Source organism: Chiloscyllium plagiosum, chromosome 6 (assembly GCF_004010195.1).
Source record: "Chiloscyllium plagiosum isolate BGI_BamShark_2017 chromosome 6, ASM401019v2, whole genome shotgun sequence".
NCBI lineage: Eukaryota > Metazoa > Chordata > Chondrichthyes > Orectolobiformes > Hemiscylliidae > Chiloscyllium > Chiloscyllium plagiosum.
Genome location: NC_057715.1, coordinates 94218997 through 94242185, shown reverse-complemented (window position 1 = coordinate 94242185; position 23189 = coordinate 94218997). Strand labels below are relative to the sequence as shown.

The 23189-nt window shown below is 40.2% G+C and overlaps 1 protein-coding gene across 5 annotated transcripts in view; it reads left to right on the top strand.

Moving 5' to 3' along the window:
- The window catches only part of LOC122550838 (F-box-like/WD repeat-containing protein TBL1X), a 399066-nt gene that overhangs the window by 284132 nt on the left and 91745 nt on the right, over positions 1–23189 (top strand). For all 5 annotated transcript variants that reach the window (XM_043692158.1, XM_043692156.1, XM_043692157.1 and 2 more), the window contains one exon: positions 6755–6861. In XM_043692158.1, the coding sequence (XP_043548093.1) occupies positions 6804–6861 (58 nt within the window). In that variant the 5' untranslated portion in view covers positions 6755–6803. The remainder of the gene's footprint in view (positions 1–6754; positions 6862–23189) is intronic.

Here is a 23189-nt window from a genome sequence, read left to right as displayed (position 1 = left end):
AGTCAAGTTGAATGTTTTTCAAATGTTTGATTTTTGATCCTTCAGCTTTCATTTATTTCAGGGTGGGTGATCAATGTACTTTTTTTATGCATGGTGAAGTTGATTATATTCAGCAGTTTGAAATAAAATCATTGTCCATACAGAAAACTAACTTTGTTTAAAAGCTTTCAGTTAGTCTGTAAGATATGTCACAACTTTACATTTTAAAATGTTCACAGTTATCAAAACTATTAATTAAACACTGTCAAACTACAGAATTATAAAGTCTCTGCGTACCCTCAGTCTAACCAAAGCATCTTCCTTCACAGGTATATATTACACAGGCGTTCAGTTTTACTGGAATTAATTCAGAATGATTCTTATCTCCCAAGGGATTATTTCTGTTCATTTTTGAGTCTGGTAACTTGCAATATTAGAACTGTCTTTCACAGTGAGGGTTTCTTTGCCCAGAGACGCTCCTTTCAGCCCAAGCAAGGTTACTTTTCCAGACTCGTTTAACACACTGCAAATTTGGACCTTCCAATCCAAGTATGAGCTCCCTCCACATTCCTGCATGGCAAACTATAGAACTATTTTTGGTCTCTCATGATTCCATCACTTCAGGATCCAAGCAGACTCCAACTGTGGTATGCATTGATATTCTGGGAAAGCTTGTAATCTCATTTTTACAACAACTCATCCTGTGTCCATCCCTATGACAATGTGAATTATGTGGTTCATGCATCTAGGTAGAAATGCTAATTAGCTCTTCTTGAAACCTGAAGTTTATTTCATCTTGGAATGGAATAGACTTTTCAGCATAACTGTTTCCAGTCCAACATTCCATCATGGAAATAGATCAATTAGTTAATTTACAGATCAACCATTATTGAATGGTGAAACAGGTTCAAGGAGCTAAATACTCCTCTCCATTTTCATTATTTCTTTGTTTTTCTTAGGAACAGTAGTTCTGCTACCATTTGCCTGCCCTATTTTTATAATTCCTTTATTTCCTTTTCATTCAACAAGAATAGAAGAGGAATCCCAACCATTCTTAAATGTTAGTATGATCTTTATTTCATCTCTAACTTCTGTAGTCCGTTCAAAGAAAAATTCTTTCTCCCAGACTCTGCTTTAAATTACTTGTTTTTAATTTTATATTCATGTCCCTTTAATATGAATTATTAATACTGCAAGTAGTTTATTTCCACATAATTTATCCCACCTTTTGTCATTCAAACTTGCTATCTCTCCCAAGGAAAGCAGTTTAAACTGTTCATGCAAAGTAATTGCATATAGAAGGAGTATGACAGAGCATGCTCTCAAAAGTAATATTTATGAAGTTACCACCATAAACTACAAGACTCAAAAATAATTATTCAACAGTTTATTATTTTAATTACTATATTTCTAACAGATGAAGGAATAAAAGCAACATATTCAAATGATGCTTAAATTGGGAAGTAGAGTAAGTTGTGTGGATGGGAGTAGAAGCTTTATTTTATTCAAAAGGGCACTGATTAAATAAGGAAGCAGAACTGTTATAAAATCAATTTCATTGTTGGAAGGTGTGAAGTCATCCACTTTGAATCTGGGAAAAACAAATCTGAATGTTTTAATGGTGAAAAACTAGACCAGTGAAGATTAAAGAATGTTGTTTTGGTATCCATGTAAACATGTTACAATGTGCATAGATACAAAAAAAATCAATTGTGCATTGTCTTGGTCACATCCCATTTGATATAGACTTTTGGGTATTGCTTCTCAGGAAGGATATATTGATGTTTGAGGAGATTATGTAGTGTTAAATTATGAAGGTTGCTTGAGTGTGGTTTGTGTACACTTAATGTTTGTAAGTAATCTGTTTGAGGTATATAAAATTAGGCATTCATTAGGGTAGAAAAAGGATTTATTCTGGTCTGGAATCTTAAAGCTTAGAACCAGGTCAGATAGGAGTAAACTCAGGAAACAATTTTCACATGAAGGATAGTGAACATCTGCACCTTTCAGCCTCAAAAGATCCATAGATTTAGTTAGTCTCTGGAAGAGACGGTGGAATAATGCCAATGGGTTAGTAATCTAGAGGCTTTGGCTAATGCCCTGAAGACAGAGATTCAGATTTTACCCTTACAGGTGATGGAATTTGAATTCAGTTAATAAACTTGGGACATAAAATAATCTCACTAATGGTGGCCATGAAGCTAGCTTTGGAAAAACCCATCCAATTCACCAATGTCCTTCCTTTAAGGAATTAAATCTTCCAGCCTTGATTGCACTGGCCTAGTTCTTCACTGGCCTATATGTAACTCCAAACCAACTGTATCTAAAATGACCTCACAGCAACCACTTAATTCAGTTATAGATGGACAATAAAAATATTACAATGGTTTATGGAAAGATGGAATGTAAATGAAGGTGAAGCATAGATTAGCCAAGATTAAGGATCAGAGGGACTGAATGCCTTTTTATGTGACTGAGAAGCTACAGTCATTCTTCGAGTATCAGTTTTATTTTTGGTACATTAAAGCACATTGGAGTATTGTTTACAGTGTAGGAATACTGTACATCAAGTCCAATAATGACTGATTTCACTGCTGAAATTCCTAAAACATTCTTGCACTGAGCCAGTCTTTTTTTTCATGATTATGTGAATGGTATACACTGGCACGATAGTTGCTCTTTGGAAAAATTGTTAACAAAGTGATGTTGGAGAGGATAAGAGTTGGTTTAGTTTTAAATAATTATAGTTGACAGGGGAAGTTTGAAACTTTTTCTGGAGTAATTAAGCTACATTAAGAAGTGACTTCCTTGTTGTAGTGCAAGCAAGTTTTAAAGATGGCATTGTACAGCTCAAAACTGTGTGAATATAAGCATTTAAGATTAATAGAACATAGAGCATTACAGCACAGTACAGGCCCTTCGGCCCTCGATGTTGCACCGACTTGTCATACCAATCTGAAGCCCATCTAACCCACACTATTCCATGTACGTCCATATGCTTGTCCAATGACAACTTAAATGTACTTAAAGTTGGCGAATCTACTACCGTTACAGGCAAAGCATTCCATACCCTTACTACTCTCTGAGTAAGGAAACTACCTCTGACATCTGTCCTATATCTACCACCCCTCAACTGAAAGCTATGCCCCCTCGTGCTCACCGTCACCATACTTGGAAAAAGGCTCTCCATGTCCACCCTATCTAACCCTCTGATTATCTTATATGTCTCTATTAAGTCACCTCTCAACCTTCTTCTTTCCAACGAAAGCAGCCTCAAGTTCCTCAGCCTTTCCTTGTAAGAACTTCCCTCCATACAAGGCAACATCCTAGTAAATCTCCTTTGCACCCTTTCCAAAGCTTCCACATCCTCCTTATAATGCGGTGGCCAGAACTGTACACAATACTCCAAGTGCAGGCTCATCAGAGTTTTGTAAGCTGTAGCATAACCTCATGGTTCCGGAACTCAGCCCCTCTATTAATAAAAGCTAAAACACTGTATGCCTTCTTAACAACCCTGTCAACCTGGGTGCAGGAGTAACACCTGTTGCACATACTTGTTCTTTAGTATGTGACCAAGTTTGCATTAAAGAATTTACTGTATTGTCTAGAGGTTACTGCTGCCCATAATTGTCATGAATTTCAAGTGGAAATGTTACTCACTTGATCCTTACCTTTTCAAATGAAAGTTTTCAAAGATACAAGAATCATGTAACAGCACACAAGATACCTGAACAGTTTGAAGGTAAGGATGAAGAAATGGTGATATGAGAATTCCATGACTGAACAATCAAACGTGGGCTTTGGCGTAAGTAGAATGAACAAACCTAAAATGGTGCTGGAGAACTCTGTTAGAAAGGAGATGCAAGTTTCATAGAATCCCTCCAGTGTAGAGATCCCTCCGTTTGGCCCAACAAATCCACACCAACACTCTGAAGAGTAACCCACCCAGACCCATAACCCTACCATATTCCTCTAGATTTATCCCTAATGCACCTAACCTACACATCTTTGGATTGAGGGACCAAACTGGAGCACCCGGAGGAAACCCACGCAGACAGGGAAAATATGCAAACTCTGCACAGAAAGACGCCCGAGGCTGGAATTGAACATGGTTCCCTGGCACTTGAGGCAGCAGTGCTAACCATTGAGCCACCATTTCAATTGATTTAAGATAAAAATTCAGAATCTATTTCAAGTCATTGCCCCCAGATAATTAAAGATTTTATCAATGTCTGCCTAACTTTCCGAACTTCAATCAGGCAGAGATACAAAAGGTTGACATCTCAGGTCAGGCACTAAATTGTGGGTGTGAGGCTTTGTTCAGAATCTGTCTCCGAGTTTTAAATCAGGCTCTTCTTGATCTGAAAGCAGGAATTTATAAAATACCACATTGACTGATTGTGACTACAAGTTGTGTTTTTTGAATAAAATAGAATATATCTGCAAATAAACAAACATCTCAGATGAAATGATTCACCCCCTATAGATTTATATATATGTATGTGCATGCGTTTGAGAGTGTGTTTGCGTGTGTGTGTGTGTGTAATAAATATTCCAAAACTGTAGAAACCAATTAAGGTAGAGAGGTTATAACAATTTATCAAGGTGATGCTGTTAAAACAGAGTTAAAAATCACACAACACCAGGTTATAATCCAACAGGTTATCTCACTTTTTAGATTAGAGTCAACCTAAACATCATGGCATAGACAGAGAACACAGGGGGCCAACACCTTCAACATATTGTCTAGCTATCACCATTGTTAACAGGTAACCCGAGAATGCAACTTTTTTAAAAAAAGGTTTTGTGATTTACCCATGAAAGAAGTGAAACTATCATTGTATTCTAACAGATGAAAGGCTTAACAGACAATCAGTTTTTCAATGTATAATTTCAGTTACATCACACTAAATTTTTGCTATAAATTCTGTGTTAGGATTGAGCCCTCCATTATCACCTGATGAAGGAGCATTGCTCCGAAAGCTAGTGTGCTTCCAATTAAACCTGTTGGACTATAACCTGGTGTTGTGTGATTTTTAACTTTGTACACCCCAGTCCAACACTGGCATCTCCAAATCATGACTGTTAAAACAGGACAGTAAGGAAGATTTTACAGGTATAGAACAGTATGATGGGGCCACCTGTATTGCGACATGAACAGTTGAGTCTGTCTTCATGGATGTGGAACTTAGATATCAGTCTCTGCTCAGCAATTCTGCGGATCTTGCAGTCCACCTTGGAAGACACTTGTCCACAAATCGGAGGCTGAATGCCCTTGATTGCTGAAGTGTTCCCTGACAGGCAGGGGACATGCCTATCTGGGGATGGTTGCGTGCTATCCACCCATTCATCTTTGTAGTGTCTGCATGGTCTCACCAATATACCAAGCATTGAGACATCCTCGCTGGCAGCATATGAGGTAGACAACATTGGCTAAGTCACACGAACATCTGCCAAGTATGTGGTGAGTGGTGTTCTCACATGGTGGTAGTATCCATATCGATGATCTGACATGTCTTGCAGAGGTTGCCATGGCAGGCTGCTGTGGTGTTGTGATCGTTGTTATCCTGAAGGCTGGGTAGTTTGCTGCGAACGATGGTCTGTCTAAGGTTTGGTGGTTGTTTGAAGACAAGAAGTGGAGGCATACGGAAGACCTTGATGAGGTGCTCATAGTCATCGATGATATGTTGAAGGCCACAAAGAATTTTCATAGTTTCTCTGCTCCAGGGAAATTCTGGGTACTGAAGGGTACTCTATCAGTTGTTCCCTATGCCTGTCGTCAGAGGCGGTCATTGCAGATTTTCACTGGTGGCACATCAGAACTGGCCCTCGATGAGTTGAGCATCATATCCTGTTCTTATGTGGGCATCCTTCAACGCCTTCAGGTGTCTGTTGTGTTCCTCCTCATCAGCCCAGATAAAGCGTGTCCACAGGGGATGTTTAGGGTGGAAGCTAGAGACGTGCAGCATCGTGAGGTTATCCATGGGCACTCTACTGCAATCCTCAGATGACAAGCACAACCAGTAGAGTACCCTGCATCGTGTGCCCTCTCGCACTGCACCTGATGAGGGAGCCTTGCTCTGCCAGCTTGGGATTTCAGATAAACCTGTTGGACTGTAACCTGATGTTGTGTGATTTTTGACCTGTCCAACACCAGCACCTCCACATCAGAACTTTGGTGAAGCTGGTGGATACATGCTGTTTTTTTTTAACTTGGGACTTAATGTTCCTTATGATACTGAACCAACAACCCAAAGTACCAGCATTCAGATTTCACCATGGTAAACTATCAAGTTGAATTCACTAAATCAGAGGGTTCGCAACGGAAAGGTGAACTTAAAAGCTTCAAACTTGCTTGTAAATTGGGTCACTAATACCTTTCAAGGAAAAGCTATTGCCAGCCCGATCAGTCTGTCCTACATACAACTGCAGTTCTAACATGCACAGTTGACTATTACATTTCTTCAAGGTCACTTAGTTGTAAACTATCAAATACAAAATTTGTATATTTACTGCCATGTGGTGATGAAATGCACTCATGCCTAGGAACTTGAAAAGCTGCCCCTATGTTTATGATCGCCTCTTTGGTTTCCAAAGCAAAACAAAATATCTTTTTCTGATATCCTATAATATTCAAAAGTCTTTGGGTAAAGAATGAACATAAGTCAATATAATTGTTTGAACCTGTTATATTTTATAATCAGTGGAGTTAATTGTCACCTAAACCTTTGAGAAATAACTAAATTAGCATTTTGTTTTTGTTCTTATCCAACAGGGCATAGACTTCAGTGCTGATAAACCTCATAATTTGAGGTGGGGCTAAGATGAGCATAACTAGTGATGAAGTAAACTTCCTGGTTTATCGATATCTCCAAGAATCGGGTAAGAATGTTAATATGCATCACAAAAACATAAAGCGGCTGATTTGTATGGATTGTTTAAGCTATATACCCTTTATAATTAAGTTGGGATGTTTTGTTATGAAGCCAGTAACTCCGATCTCTATAGTTCAGTTTTTAATGAAGTGTTGGTGGATTTATTGGAAAATTGAGGTTCACATGCCTTCCTTTTGTACTTTAGCTCTATCAATGGACTAAACATATGCAGACAAGCCCTTAGAACTGAAGGGCATTCACATGTAATGCAGGTGGCTGTGTCTGGGTGGGAATTGTACAGTAATAGCTTTATTCCACGTACTTTGGCATAAAGTTTTGCAGACCTTACATATTTATAGTTAAAAAGAATTTGATATTTAGGGTTTTACCATATTAACTACAAAATTGATTGATATGCTCAAAGGTTTCTTCATTACAATTGTCAGCTCACAACCTCACTTTGTTTGATCAATATTTTGCCCTCAACATTGATTTATGAAGTTAATTGGGGAGGCCAGACAGTCCCTGAAGTTTTGATTTCTCATTGCTGTTGGGCCAACAGTACTGACAACAAATGAGCAGCATTAAGAAATAGAGTATTAACAAAACAAAATGCTCAAATTAATTACTGGGCTCACATATATTGAAGCACTGTAAATTTATGTTGCAATAAGATGTGCAGGCTTCACTAAGCAAGTTTTGAGTATTTTTAATACAAATAAATGTTTCTTATCAATCCACAAAATATATTGGGGAGGAAGTGAATCAAGGTTGTTGCATGTACTGGAATGATAACAGGGATGTTGATATATTTGTGGAAAACTAGAATTTTCTTCCTAGCATTGAGTTTTTAAAAAAATGTACTCTAATTGTATTCTGCAATCAGCAGCTATAAGTGGTTGACTGCCAGGGTTACACAATGGAAATGGCTTCATCTGTACCCACTCAAAGGAAGCTGAGCATGTGGACAGTTAGAATTCACCAGGTTTGTTACTTGCTCTGGAGTAGCTGAGAAATGGCCATTCCAAAGTTTAATTTACTCTGTTGAGTAGATCAAGAGTCCTTGATGGGTTGCACTGCTGCCTCACGGTGCCAGGGACCTGGATTTGATTTCAGCCTTGGGTGACTGCCTGTGTGGAGTTTGCACTTTCTCCCCGTGTCTGCGTGGGTTTCCTCCAGGTGCTCCAGTTTCCTCCCACAGTCCAAAGATGTGCAGGTTAGGTGAATTGGCCATGCTAAATTGCCCATAGTGTTCAGGGATATGTGGATTAAGTGGATTGGTCAGGGGTAAATATAGGGTAGGGGAATGGGTCTGGGTGGGTTACTCTTCGGAGAGTCGGTGTGGACTTGTTGGGCTGAAGGGCCTGTTTCCATACTGTAGGGATTCTGATTTTGATTCTGAAGAGTCAAGTCAAGAGTAGCTTTATTTGTCATTACTATGATTTACAACTGATACAGTAAAAAAAAGACAGCATTCCTCTAGGACCAAGGTGCTACATAGACAGCACAAAACTATTTGATTATATGCAAGGCAGCACAAAGTGCATGAGAAGTGCAAATCACGCAAGACAGCACAATAATTCCTGACATGTCAAGACAATAGGCACAGTGATGTACAATTACAGTTTAATAAAATAATGATAATTATTAAAACATTGTTCTTTCAGCAATTCAAAGTCATGTAAAGAGTTTCAGATGGAATAGAGTCTGATCATACAGTGTTAAGGAGCCTGATAACCCAGGAGAAGAAACTGTTGCACAGTCTGGCTGTGAGAGACTGAATGCTCCGGTATCTTCTGCCAGATGGCAGGAAGGAGAGTTTAAGTGAGGGGTATGTCGGGTCTTCCACAACGCTCTTAGCTTTTCGGATGTAGTGTGTGGTGTAAATGTCTGTAATGGAAGGAAGAGAGACCCTGATGATCCTCTCAGCTGTCCTCACTATCAGTTGTAGGGTTTTATGATCCAAGACAATGCACCAGCTCAGGGTACTCTCAAAGAACCTTCTGTAGAATGTGGTGAGAGTGGGGGTGGAAGGTGGGTTTTCCTCAACCTACTCAGAAAGTAGAGGCTCTGCTGGGTTTTCTTGGCTATGGAACTGGTGTTGAGGGTCCAGGTGAGATTCTCTGCCAGGTGGATGCCTAGAAATTTGGTCATTTGGTGCTCTTCACAATCTCCACAGGGGAGCTGTCAATGTCCAGTGTAGAGTGGTGGCTCCATGCCCTCCAGACGTTAACAATCATCTCTTTCATTTTATACACGTTCAGAGACAATTGTTGACTCTGCACCAGTCAATTAGCCACTGCACCACCTCTCTGTTTGCTGACTTGTCATTCTTGCTAATGAGACCCTCTACAGTCGTGTCATCAGCGAACTTAATGATATGATTCTAGCTGTGCATCATTGCACAGTCGTGTGTCAGCAGGGTGAACAGCAGTGGACTGAGTACACAGCCTTGGAGGGTTCCCATGCTCAGCAGATAGCTGGACACTTTGAACTGGTGGGTTTCTAGGTCTTGCAGCTTCACACCTAGCCAAATCTAGCCCATAGTCAAAATTTAACCTAAAGTTATCTTGTCGGTCGAAGGCCATTGATTAAAAATAGATAACCTGAAGTTTGTCTTTTCTGGACATGTACAATCTACACAATGACAGTCTAAAGAATTAAATGGTTTGGGATATTGTCATCCACAATTCTAAATTTTGCATGCTATTAATAACAGTGTTCATATTGTTCCACAAAAACACCTGTAGGGCACCTTGCTAATAACATTCTAACTGGTTAGCCTACCATGGCACAGAAACTCGCTGTAAAAGTCCAGTTCACAAATTCTGATCTCACTTCAAAGGATGACACAACTTGGGGTTATGACTTTGCCAGTTATTGAGACCACCTGGAAGAGCTGAATACATCTTTGTTGTCAAAGACTTCAGGCTGCATTTGAGTTTCACCATGCGGTGGGACAGGAGGGGAGATTTTGGTAGCCTGTGGGAAACCCTGATGTCAGTCGAACAAGCTTGTCAATGATGTTTTAACCTGACCACTACATTACCAAACCTTTTTTGGGTTCCCAGACCAAATGGTTTGAGAGTCTGATGACAATAACAAAGAGATGTAACTCCTGTATCTAAGACAATGCTCCAAGCATGCAATTTGATGTTTTTGTAATTGGCACCACAAAAGAAGGAATTTAAAATAACGTCTGAACTAGTGTCTTCTGTAAGCCACAGATCTGAACAGTAATTGGAAAATCCCCTGCACAAATTGGCTCTCTTAATTACTGCACAGTCACATGAAAAACTTACAAGGGGACACAACTTACAAGTTGACACACTCAAAACAAAAAAGAGGAAACAATGGTCCACATATTCAAAATTCATCTTGTTTTAGTAATGCCTCCCTGAATGTACAGCTGAGAACCATAAGGGTCAGTAGGGAAATTCAACATTTTGGTGGTAGGAGTATAAATCCTGCAGATGAAAAATAAACATACATGGAGTTTTGTCACGCAGCTGTGGTGCTGTGTTCCTGGATTTCATGCTGAAAGTTGTTTAATCTTAGAAAATCATTGAATGGCTGCATCACATGCATTGCCTTGTGTTCTCTAGCAAATTGCAGGGGAACCTCAATTATCCGAAAAACAGATTATCTGAAGAAGATCTCGAGGTACCAATGGAAACATTACATCAAAGACGTGTTTCCAACAGTGATCGCGTCTTTTGTTTACAGTGATTAAACAGGCACTGTCTCTAAATGACTGACTATCTGCTCTCTCTCTCTCTCTCCACACTTTCCCTGGAGTTCTACAGAGGGATGTACCCTAAACCCCCTCCTTCCCCAGATAATCTCTCCAACATTGTCCTGTACAGGGGAAAGGTGGAACCTGTCAAAAAGTTGCAGTAAAATGTTGTTTGTGTAGCTGTGGCTGCGTGTGTGTGTGCGCACGCTATTTGGAGACTTACCCCACAAGGCAGCAGCAGCAGTCTTGTTGGTGTCGTTTCGGCTGTCCCTGAGAGGGGGACGGGTATATAGGGGGTTGGGGGTAGGGTTGGAGGCAGGGGGGCGGTGTTGGAAGTGAGGGGGCGGTGTTGGACATGGGAGGGGGAGGTCCTCGCGTGCTGTGTGCTGCTGCAGTCTCCTGAACGGAGAGCAGACTTTAAAAACTCGAGCCCCAGAGGAAAGGCGTTTAATTGATTAACCAAATAATCGATTATCCGAATGCAATTATGCTCGCCCGTGTCATACGGATAATCGAGGTTCCCCTATATAGGGAGCCTAGGAAAGTTGTAGACCCACTATTGAATTGCAAAACGCATGTTAATATCATTCAACTAGATTTATCAATACACTGAAATTAACAGCACACCTTTCCTGAGGGGATTATGTGCAGACAGTTGGAGTTAAATGCAGAAATAACTGATTGGAGTTGGCTTCTTGATGTGCTTACATGTTTTGTAGGATGTAACATGTTATCTGTCTGTAAAGCCAAGTGCCCACTATGTTGAAACTTCCCTATCCATTTCCCAGACCAGAGCTGTCAGTTAGAGCAGTCAGTGAATTGCAGCTGGCAGTTTTTAAAAGTTGGTGCCAGGCCACCCAGGTCTGCAAACTAAAATGAGTTTGCAATAATGAGCATCTGCTTAGAAGTTCAGTGAAAGTCGTGATCATTGTTATTTTACATATCAAAGTGCCTAAAATAATAGAAGAAAGTGAGGACTGCAGATGCTAGAGATCAGAGTCAAGAGTGAGGTGCAGGAAAAGCACAGCCAGTCAGGCATCATCTGAGGAGCAGGAGATATTCCTGATGAAGGGCTTTTGCCTGAAATGCCGATTCTCCTGCTCCTCAGATGCTGCCTGACCTGCTGTGCTTTTCCAGCTCTTAATGTCTAAAGTCATATACGTTTCACAGTTTTAAATTGTGATGCTTATCCATGTACCTATTGGGAAAAAAATGGTTTATTACTTGAAATCAGTATCTAAATTTCCAGACTACTATTCAGAGAAGAGAATTCATGTGTCAGCTTAGGGCACATTAACATTGTCAGTGTTCACAATAAGGTTCTGCGTTATGATGTGTACATTAGACTATTGAATACCAAGACATTAGGCAGATTATGGTGCATTTTGGAAACATGTCACATCCATAAGCAAATCACAGGACTGACCAGAATATCCCATATGGAAATTCAAAAATATATACAGCATGTTGCTTAATTTGAGGAAATTGCTAGTTACAGATCAGTTTTAGAACTAATGAGAAACAAAAATAAATTCTGTACTCTAGTTGTCCCCAGGTGCTAAAATGACTTTTCAAGAGTGATCTGTAGAGTTTGTTCTTTGGTAATACAGTATCAGTGAAAAACAATGCGATCAGAAATACAACACAGGAGACCAATGTTAATATTGCGCCACTGTGCAAGGCGTACATGGAAAGGATATTTCTTTTTCTGGGTGAGTCCAGAACCAGGGGGCCACTGTTTTAGAATTGGGTTCGCCCTCTCAGGATAGAGATCCTAGAATCATCATAGAATCCCTACAGTGTGGAAGCAAGCTATTCAGCCTCTCAAGCCCATGCCAACCCTCTGAACAGCATTCCACCCAAACCCACCCCCTACTCTATCCCTGTAACTGTGCACTTCCCATGGTTAATCCGTTTAGCCTGCACATCCCTGAATACTGTGAACAATTTAGCGTGGCCAATCCGCCTAACCTGCACATCTTTGGACTGTAGAAGGAAACCAGAGCACATGACATGAGAGAATGTGCAAACTCTACAGACAGTCCCTCAAAACTGGAATTGAACCCAGGCCTCTGGTGCTGTGAAGCTTCGAAGCCATTGTGTCAGCAGTGGTAATACTTACTTTCCTAAACAGTCCAGGATTACCAGGGGGAGAGAGGAATATGGATTTGGAAATACAAGCCGATATGTGATGATCTTATTGAATGGCTGAGTAGGCTATAAGGTCAATGGTTAACTTGTAGTCCTATTTCTCATGTTATTGTGTAATTTATGTTAAAATGCTGCTATTAAGATTAGCTCAGTAGAGTCAAACTTTACAGAACAAAAGAGCTGAAAAATATACAGATGACTGTGACAAAGAGGTCAGTTTTAATGGAGATTGGGATTTGGACCTTGTATTGACTGAGGGTAGGCAACTCGCTGCCCTCATTAATGCCTCTGTTGACCTTTCCAACTGAAGCATTAGCAATAGATAGTCTAACTACTTGCTAACTCACATAAAATTAAAGCACAGATTGTATTTCTAGTTGATTGATGTACAAGATTTATGCAGTAAAATATTGGAAACAAGCTTTTAAGCTCTTCATTTAAAGGTCAGTTGGGGAAGTTTGGAGGTTAAGAGGGATTATTCTCTTGCCTATTAGTAGGAGGAAAATTGAAAAGATTCTAAACACTAGGCCTGAAAAGCAAATAAGTTTATCTGTGCGTAATTGTGGGGCAGAACCTCAGACTGCTGAGAGCCACCTGCTTCTATCTTCCATGGTCCTAACACAGTTGAATGCCTATTGGCAGACTTTCATACCTTGACAGGCCATGCATTTTCCTTTTCCAATGTCTCCATTTTTAACTGGAGTGTGAAAATGGGAAAACACCGCTTGTTGTTGTAGAGAGTGTGTTTCATAGTTTGTGAAAGTAAAAATGCTCATTTTCACATTTACGGTTGGGGTGGCATTGGGACACTAAAACAATGAAATCTTGGGGCAGTGTATGTTCCTTCAAACCACTGCCATTTTGGATTAAGATGAGGAAAAATGTCTTCACCCAGAGAGTGGCAAGCCTATATAATCCTCTGTGACAGAATGTGATTGGGGCCAAAGCATTGAATGTTTTCATGAAAGAATTGGATTCAGCCCCTGTAGTTAACAGGATATGGGGAGAAACCGGGCGCAGAGTAAGGAGTAGATCATATTGAACGGCAGGTCAGGCTCGAAGTGATCAAATAGCCATCTACAGAGGCCACGACAAATGTTATTAAACACCTCTGAAGCAGCTAGGCTTTGAACCTGGGTCACAGGATCCCTAGACTTTATAGGATGGATTAGTCGATTGTGATAATCCTATGGCTGTAGGAGATGTATTTTGTCCTTTTTTTTTAATGAAGAAAGATTGAGGCAGAGGTTGACAGTGGGCTGTAGTGGGTACTGCAGATGCTGGAGATTAGCGTCAAGAATAGTGGAAAAGCACAGCAGTTCAGACAGCATCCTAGGAGCAAGAAAATCGATGTTTTGGGCAGAAGCACTTTATCAGGATACGGGGAAGCAGAGAAGTAGAGAGTGGTTTGCTCAAAGCCACTAAAGTAAGTAGCTTGTAAGGCCTTGGATTTTTGTTTAAGTTAGAACAATAGAAGCCGCATGAATGGGTGGGGTCAAGCTCCCACAGAACCAGGATTTTTAGTTTTAGCTTTCAGCAGTTGCTGGAGTCTTGAAGCTAGATGTGGAAGATCTTATTCCTGTCTCTTCCAGCTAAAAGCTGGGTTCTCTACCTGCTGCTAGAATTGCATGTGAGACGATCTATATTACTGAATTTGGCTTTGCCAAGGATGTGTTTATGGCATGTTACTATATTGGAACAGTTATTTAGTAGTAGTGGATGTAGGTTTGCTTGCTGAGCTGGAAGGTACACTTCCAGACGATTCGTCACCCTACTAGGTAACATCTTCAGTAGGTCTCCGGGCGAAGCACTATTCATGATTCCTGTTTTCTATTTATATGTTGGATTTCTTTGGGTTGGTGATGTCATTTCCTGTTCGTTTTCTCGGAGGTGGTAGATGGGGTCAAACTCTGTGTTTGTTGATAGAGTTCCGGTTGGAATGCCATGCCTCTAGGAATTCCCGTGCGTGTCTCTGTTTGGCTCGTCCTAGGATGGATGTGGTGTCCTTCCTTATCTGTATGTCAGGATACTAGTGAGAGAGGGTCATGTCGTTTTGTGGCTAGTTGATGTTCATGTATCCTGGTGGGTAGTTTTCTGCCCGTTTGTCCAATGTATTGTTTGTTACAGTTCTTATACGGTATTTTGTAAATGACGCTAGCTTTGCTTGTTGTCTGTATAGGGTCTTTCAAGTTCATTAGCTGCAGTTTTAGTGTGTTGGTGGGTTGGCTACCATGATGCCAAGGGGTCTGAGTAGTCTGGCAGTCATTTCCGAGATGCCTTTGGTATAAGGGAGTGTGGCTAGGGTTTCTGGACATGTTTGTCTGTTTATTTGAATTTGTTGCTGAGAAATCAGCGGATTATGTTCATTGAGTACCCATTCTTTTTGTGATGACACCTTTGGCATCACTAAATGAAACAAATTAGAGGAAACCTTCAAGATCATCAATAATACCCTTACTAGCATAAAATTCACTAAAGAGGAGGAAAACAACAACAAGCTGCCATTCCTAGATGTCACAGTAGAGCGAACAATGGGCAACTTCAAACCAGCGTCTACATGAAAAAAACACATACGAGCCAAATATTGAACTACAGAAGCAATCACCCCAACATCCACAAACAAAGCTGCATCAGAACATTACTTCAAAGGGCCAACACACAGCAGTGCAGAGAAACTACACAGAGCAGAGGAAAATCACCTATACAGTGTATTCAAAAAGAATGGGTACCCAATGAACACAGTCCGCTGATGTCTCAGCAACAAACCCAAACAAACAGACAAAACGCGCCAGAAACCCTAGCCACTCTCCCATACATCAAAGGCATCTCAGAAATGACTGCCAGATTACTCAGACCCCTTGGCATCATGGTCGCCCACAAACCCACCAATACACTAAAACAGCAGCTAATGAACTTGAAAGACCCTATACAGACAACAAGCAAAGCTAATGTCATTTACAAAGTACCTTGCAAGAACTGTAACAAACACTATACTGGACAAACAGGCAGAAAACTAGCCACCAGGATATATAAACATCAACGAGCCACAAAACGACATGACCCCCTCTCACTAGTATCCTTACATACAGATAAGGAAGGACACCACTTCGACTGGGACAACACATCTATCCTAGAACAAGAGAAACACACAAGGATTGTTGTGGTTCTGTTCGCCGAGCTGGGAATTTGTGTTACAGACGTTTCGTCCCCTGTCTAGGTGACATCCTCAGTGCTTGGGAGCCTCCTGTGAAGCGCTTCTGTGATCTTTCCTCCGGCATTTGTAGTGATTTGAATCTGCCACTTCCAGTTGCCAGTTCCAGCTGTCCGCTGCAGTGGTCGGTATATTGGGTCCAGGTCGATGTGCTTATTGATTGAATCTGTGGATGAGTGCCATGCCTCTAGGAATTCCCTGGCTGTTCTCTGTTTGGCTTGTCCCCTATAATAGTAGAGTTGTCCCAGTCGAATTCATGTTGCTTGTCATCTGCGTTTGTGGCTACTAAGGATAGCTGGTCGTGTCGTTTCGTGGCTAGTTGGTGTTCGTGGATGCGGATCGTTAGCTGTCTTCCTGTTTGTCCTATGTGGTGTTTTGTGCAGTCCTTGCAAGGGATTTTGTATACTACATTGGTTTTGCTCATGCTGGGTATTGGGTCCTTCGTTCTGGTGAGTTGTCTGAGAGTGGCTGTTGGTTTGTGTGCTGTTATGAGTCCTAGTGGTCACTGTAGTCTGGCTGTCAGTTCGGAAATGCTCTTGATGTATGGTGGTGTGGCTAGTCCTTTGGGTTGTGGCATATCCTCATTCCGTTGTCTTTCCCTTAGGCATCTGTTGATGAAATTGCGCGGGTATCCGTTTTTGGCGATACATTGTATAGGTGTTCTTCTTCCTCTTTTTGCAGTTCTGGTGTACTGCAGTGTGTTGTGGCCCTTTTGAATAGTGTCTTGATGCAACTTCTTTTGTGTGTGTTGGGGTGGTTGCTTTCGTAGTTTAGGACTTGGTCTGTGTGTGTGGCTTTCCTGTATACCTTTGTGGTGAATTCTCCGTTCGGTCTTCTCTGTACCATCACGGCTAGGAATGGGAGTTGGTTGTCCTTTTCTTCCTCTCTAGTGAATCGGATTCCTGTAAGTGTGGAGTTGATGATCCCGTGTGTGTTCTCTATTTCTGTGTTTTTAATGATTACAAAGGTGTCATCCACATATCTGACCCAGAGTTTGGGTTGAATTTGCGGTAAGACTGTTTGTTCTAATCTTTGCATTACTGCTTCTGCTATGAGTCCAGAGATGGGTGATCCCATGGGTGTGCCGTTGATTTGTCCATATATTTAGTTGTTGAATGTGAAGTGTGTTGTGAGGCACAAGTCCAGTAGTTTGAGTATGCCGTCTTTGTTGATAGGTTCAATGTCCTTTTGTCTGTTCTGTAAGTCCAGCAGGTTGGCTATTGTTTCTCTGGCTAGGATTTTGTCGATAGAGGTGAACAGTGCCATTACATCGAATGAGCCCATGGTTTCTTCCTTGTCTATGTGTATATTTCAGATGATGTCAAAGAATTCCTGTGTTGATTGTATAGAGTGTCTGGATCTGCTGATCAGGTGTTTCAGTTTCTGCTGTAGTTCTTTAGCCAGTTTGTGTAATGGTGTCCCTGGTAGTGATTCTATGGGTCTGAGTGGGATGTCTGGTTTGTGCACTTTAGGTAGTCCATAGAATCTGGGGGTGTTGTTGCTTTCTAGATACAGTGGAATACAATGCCTTACACTTACCTTTAAAATAAGAAAAGTTAGCGTGTAGGCGATCTTCTTAATATGATTTGAGGTTTGGTCTGGTCTATAATATAACCTTTACTTCTCAAGTAGAACATAAGCAATCATTGAAAATAACATAGAAAGCAATGTTTAGCAGGTAAAAGCATAACCTTACATTCATGATAAAAAGGACTATGTGGAAACTGGCTGCTGGAATAGACCTGCTTGTGTTACATAATATTCTCAAATAAATTTAATGAAGCTCTTTTATAAATGTCTGTATTAGGTAAGAATTTCCTTTACTGAAGACTAAGACATATGACACACGATTCTATAACACCACATTTTTCAAGCACCTGAGCTAAATGATCATAGTTTATGCCTGAGTATTAATGGTGAGTGTAAAAAGAAATTGCAGTAGCTGTGGACAAATGAAAAGGTTTTGTGAACTCACATTATTGCTTTTGCATGTTTCATTGCTGGCAAATTCTAAGTTTGTTATTGCTATTATAATGTGATTATGGAATTGAGAGCAATGGCAATTATAATGGCATATCAATTGGATTCAAACTTATAAATCATTTTGCCTCAGACATCTTGATTTAATAATAAACAGTTTGTTTGCTGGGCAATTGTTTGGCTCATTTCTGTCAATGCTTCAGAGAAGTACCAATTTTCATTGTGTTTCTTTTACATTGGTTCCTGAGAAGTATCTTACTGCATGTCCAATACAGGACATCCAAACACAGAATGCACTTTCCTTTATAGAATCATAGAATTCATACAGTGCAGAAAGAGGCCCTTTGTCCCATCAAGTCTGTACCAAGTATTCATTAAAGCCAGTCAAAATAAATTCAGATTTATTTCTATAGCGCACTTGTATAAGACTATGTTTTATGTCAAAAATGCCTTTATTTATTGAGTGGGCTAAACCCAGAAGATGTTTCCTTTTACGAAAGGACCAACAGCAACATTCTTAACTGACCTTATTGGTTCTTAAAATGGCCAAACGTTTACATAATTTCATATTGCAAGTTACAAAGCTATCAGACAGCTGTTTTGCTATTGGGAAGTAGACCAGCAGAATAATCAATTTAAACAAGTGTGAATGGCCCTGTCTCTGAATTAGACAGCCTGACGTAATCAACTCACCATCACCCATTTGTGGTCAGTTAGGGATGGGCAGTAAATGCTGTCCTCACCAACAACATCCACATGCCATGAACAATTTTAAAATAAATTGTTAAACCCAATCACTTTGGACAATGGGTTAAGGAGAGGGATCCACTGACAATTTCATCTAACAACTGTAAACTATGAACTTGGAATGAGAGTCAACATTCTCTGTGTTTGCTTCAGATTTCCAGCATCCACAGAATTTTACTTTTACTGTAACCACATTCTGTAACTGGCTGGTTGGTGAACTGAGAGGTGAAAACGGAGAGGAGCCATTCTACCATTCCTTTCCTGGCCATGTTGAATAGACAAGCCCCAAGGTTCAACATTGTGAATGCAGACAATGATGCTGTCTGTATCTGTACTTCTTTCTTACACAGTTCTTTTTGCACTATTGGCAAAAATATTTAAAGTGGTTGCATTAATTGTCCGCTCAATTCTAAGTGTTGCTAATCCTCACAGATGGTGCTAATTCAGATTTATATAATATGTCATTATGCTGCCTTCTACTATTTTTAAAATGTTACTAGTCTTCCTAAATCACTCTTAAACTGTAATTAGAATATCTTTACTGCTTAGATACAATTGCAAAAGAGACATTCTAGTATATTTTATATTTTAGTAACTGCCTTCAGCAATATTATGATTCATAATGCACAACATGCCAGAGATCCCAACAGTAAAGTATTTGCTGAGCCAAGCTGCAAGAAAGCACTTTCAAAATCACCATAAAGAGAAGTTTTAGGTTCCAAAAAAGTTAAAAATCTTGATGATTGATGAAGGAATTGCTCTCCCAGCAGCCAGGTTTTCATCATCTTTTGTTTATGAAATTCCAGACATTGCAGCTGTTTAAATGGAACATTTTGTCCAAACACATCTTAATACATGGGAGCTGCAGAACCCTCATTTATTAACCCATGTCACTTGCTGTAAAAACTTAAATATAAATGTAATTTGAAAATTCAATTAGAAAACCTTTTGGACATTCCTTGTGCCATTGAAATAAAATGATACTATATATTGGATTTTTGGATGTAAAATGGGCTCTATAGCATCGGTAGCTTCAGGGCAGTGGATGACATTTCAGTGGCTGACAGCACTGAATGCTGTCTTGGTGAAGGTACTAGAGATATAGAGAGCTCATTGTTCTAGTTAACACCTTTTCAAAGCTCGTAGATGAACAAGCATTCAGCTGCATTAAGAAACCCTCTAGTCTGATGAACATTCATCATCATCTAACGTTAGTTATTGAATAATTTCTTCTAGTTCCACTTTGTGTCTTTGAAAGTACAGGATATTTTGAAAAGGTGACTAGTTAGTCAATTCTACAGGAAGTAGTAGCACTGCTTATGACTAAAGTGGCTGAGCACACGACTTGCTCCCAGTAGAGTTCCTTGGGCTGCAGCATAGCAAGGAAATGGTGTAGAGGCAGCAAGTCAGAGGATAAGTGAGTCAAGAGGGAGAAGGGTTATCAGCAGTAGACCTTCTTCCACTAGGGCCTTCAAGAAGCATTTTAATCCTCACTTAAACCAGAAAGTGTGTAAATCCGCATGTGAGATTTACAAGGGAAGTACTCTGAGATCTCTGCCACCTGTTGAATTGAAATCTGCAATTTTGGAATATTGAAAGGACTAGACTGCTGGTTATTATGGCCCTCAATTGCCGTGTCAAGATCTTTGCAAGTTGGAGCAGGTTGAAATATCTCCCATTTATCTGTCCATTGCTGCAGCAGAGAAGTGACAGAAGAGAGGACCAAATGGAGAGAAGCAGAAAAAGCAGGAAAATGGCTTTGCTAAGATAGTCGACCCCCTTGTGGTGCAGGGTATCATTGATTATATACATTTGATTTCGTCACGACAAAATATCAATGAGAGGTACCATAACAGCAAAGGTTTCCACTTGTTGAGAGTGCCATTTTTGTGGAACCACACTTCGCACTTCTTGCTAGTGAATGTCTGCAATTTTGGCAGCGGTCTGATGTGTTAATTTGTTCCTCCACATTCCAAATGTATTTCAGTCATTATATCCAGCCAGAGGATTGCTGCTCTCTTGTCTAACAAGTCCCCTATGCTATATAACTATCTAACCAACATTCACACTGTTATAATCTCAGTAGAACCCATCAACTATTAAATAAAGAAATGTGAAATTTCAATTCTTTACTAAAACGATGAAGCAAAAGATTATATAGTTTAAAGCAGGAAAGTTTCCACTTTATGTGGGTCATCGAAGACTACCTTTCGTAATTTACCATCTAGAATAAACACTAATTAATCATGAATAACAGGCAAATTGTCAAATATAAGCCATAAATTGCACATACAGTGGTAGATACAACTAAGATTGATCTTAAGAATTGTCTCAGTAGTCCACTTAGATTTTTGATGATGATAATCAGTCACAACATCCTTCAAACTCTGTGTTCCTCACAAGGAATTTCAGCTCCCCTCCTCCTCTGAGCTAGTTTGTTTCCCATCTGACTGCGGCGTGTAACCAACCTGAAACCTCAACATGATGTGCGTCAGAAATATGTGCAGAACCTGCTCGACTTAGCTGAATATGTCTAGTTGCCAGATGTTTTGATTTTTAAATTTTTGTTTTTATTTCCTTAGAAACTGGGAGAGTCATTTTCCTTCATACATAAACCTATTTTGTTTAACGTTCTGTTCCTCTTTCAGTTCCATTTCTTTTAGTTCAAGTCTTTCTCTAAAGCTAAAAATCAAATCTTAAAAATCCAGATTCACTCACAATGTAAAGGAGCAATTCTACCATGAAGAACGTAAATAGGAGTTAGACTACACCATTTATCCTTCAGAGCCTGCATTGACATTCACCGAGATCATAGCTGATCTTCAAACTCAGGTAAGGGCTTTTGCCCGAAACGTCGATTTTGAAGCTCCTCTGATGCTGCCTGAACTGCTGTGCTCTTCCAGCACCACTGATCCAGAGATCTTCAAACTCAACCTCACCTTTCTCATTTTTTTGAATTTTTTTTTGTGGGATGGATGTATCTGTCATTGACAAGGCCAGTGTTTGTTGCCCATCCTAATCCAGTATGAACTGAGTGGCCATTAATTACTTCATGATTCCCTTAATATCCAGGAATTAATTTATCTCAGCTTAATGGACTCAGTGATTGAACATCTATAGTTCTCGAGGTGAGAACATCTGATAAGTTTACACACCTATGATTGAAGAAATTTCTCTTAAATGGTCTTAAATTTCTCTTAAATTTGTCTTAAATGGTGAACCACTTATTTTGAGGTTGCAATTCTGATTCTTAATCCCATCAAGGGTTCATATCTTCTTCACATTTATCCTGCTGAGGGATTAAACATGTTTTATGATTTTAAAAGTTGTGCAGATGATTGATTCGCTGAAGCAATGATTCAGCCACCTCAACAGCTGTGGAGGAGCCTTCCGGTACTGAGAGTGAATGAACTGATTTGTGTTGGCCTGTTGCATACTCCACAACTTGGCCATCATGAGGACAACAGGCCATGTCACTAGAGATTTGGTGAGCATCTTGGGAAGAGGAACAAGTGACGAGGAAGCTGGCACATGCTTTTTCCAGGTGGACTGTCTGTAAGGGAAAATTCATATGCATTTCCCATGAACCTAACCTAAATCTCCATTGAACAACAATCCGCACCTTGTTGTATCTCTGTGACAAATTATCACAGGGATCCTTGATGCACAAAACAAAGATCTATAATAACTTTATCCAATTGAATATTTAATATCCCATACAACACTCAACTAACCTTGTGCAATTGCTTGCTCTCTGACTTGTGGGTGTTTTCCTCTGCATAGCATAGTAGCATAGGTCAACAGTCATGCTGCAGCCCTATGTACAACTGTTGACCTACGATAGGAGAGACAAGCCATCTTTTCAGAATGTCCTGGAACATTTCTGGACCCAGAAGATCCAGTTATGGATTGCATCCCTGTCCTCACCCTGGCAGGGAAATCAGCATTCTGGGCTGGCTGACTAAAATGAAACTTGTGGTAATCAGGAAGTTTGAATGCTGTTTATGGGGAGCAGTAGCTTCGAGCATGATGGAACCATTACTACTTTTCTGGAACAGGGCCTTCACTATCGGAATAATATGCCAGACCACAGATTGCTGAACTGCTGTGAAACCCTGTTGTATACCAATTTGATCCATAATCATAGCAAGCTGATATTTTGAGGCATCAATCTGAGCTTCCACTAACATTGTGGTATTTGGTGACCCCCATTTCTGCTGCAACAGAAGCTGAAACATCAGTCATCAAATTTTGCATCATGGTTGATTTTTCAAGTTCTCCTAGGCAATTGACCACAAGGTCCACACCAGAAAGTGGGACTTCATGGAAAATCCAATCCCAAGTTGGAGCTGCACTCTTCCCAGCTTAGAGAGTAGCAAGTTTACTAATGCACCAAGCATGCCCACTAAATTAGTTTTATATGCTGTCTAATCAGAGATCTCATTTGAGTTTTTTGTAGCAGAAGCCATCAGTGACCTCTCCTCCTCCTCTGCCCATCCTGCAAACTACT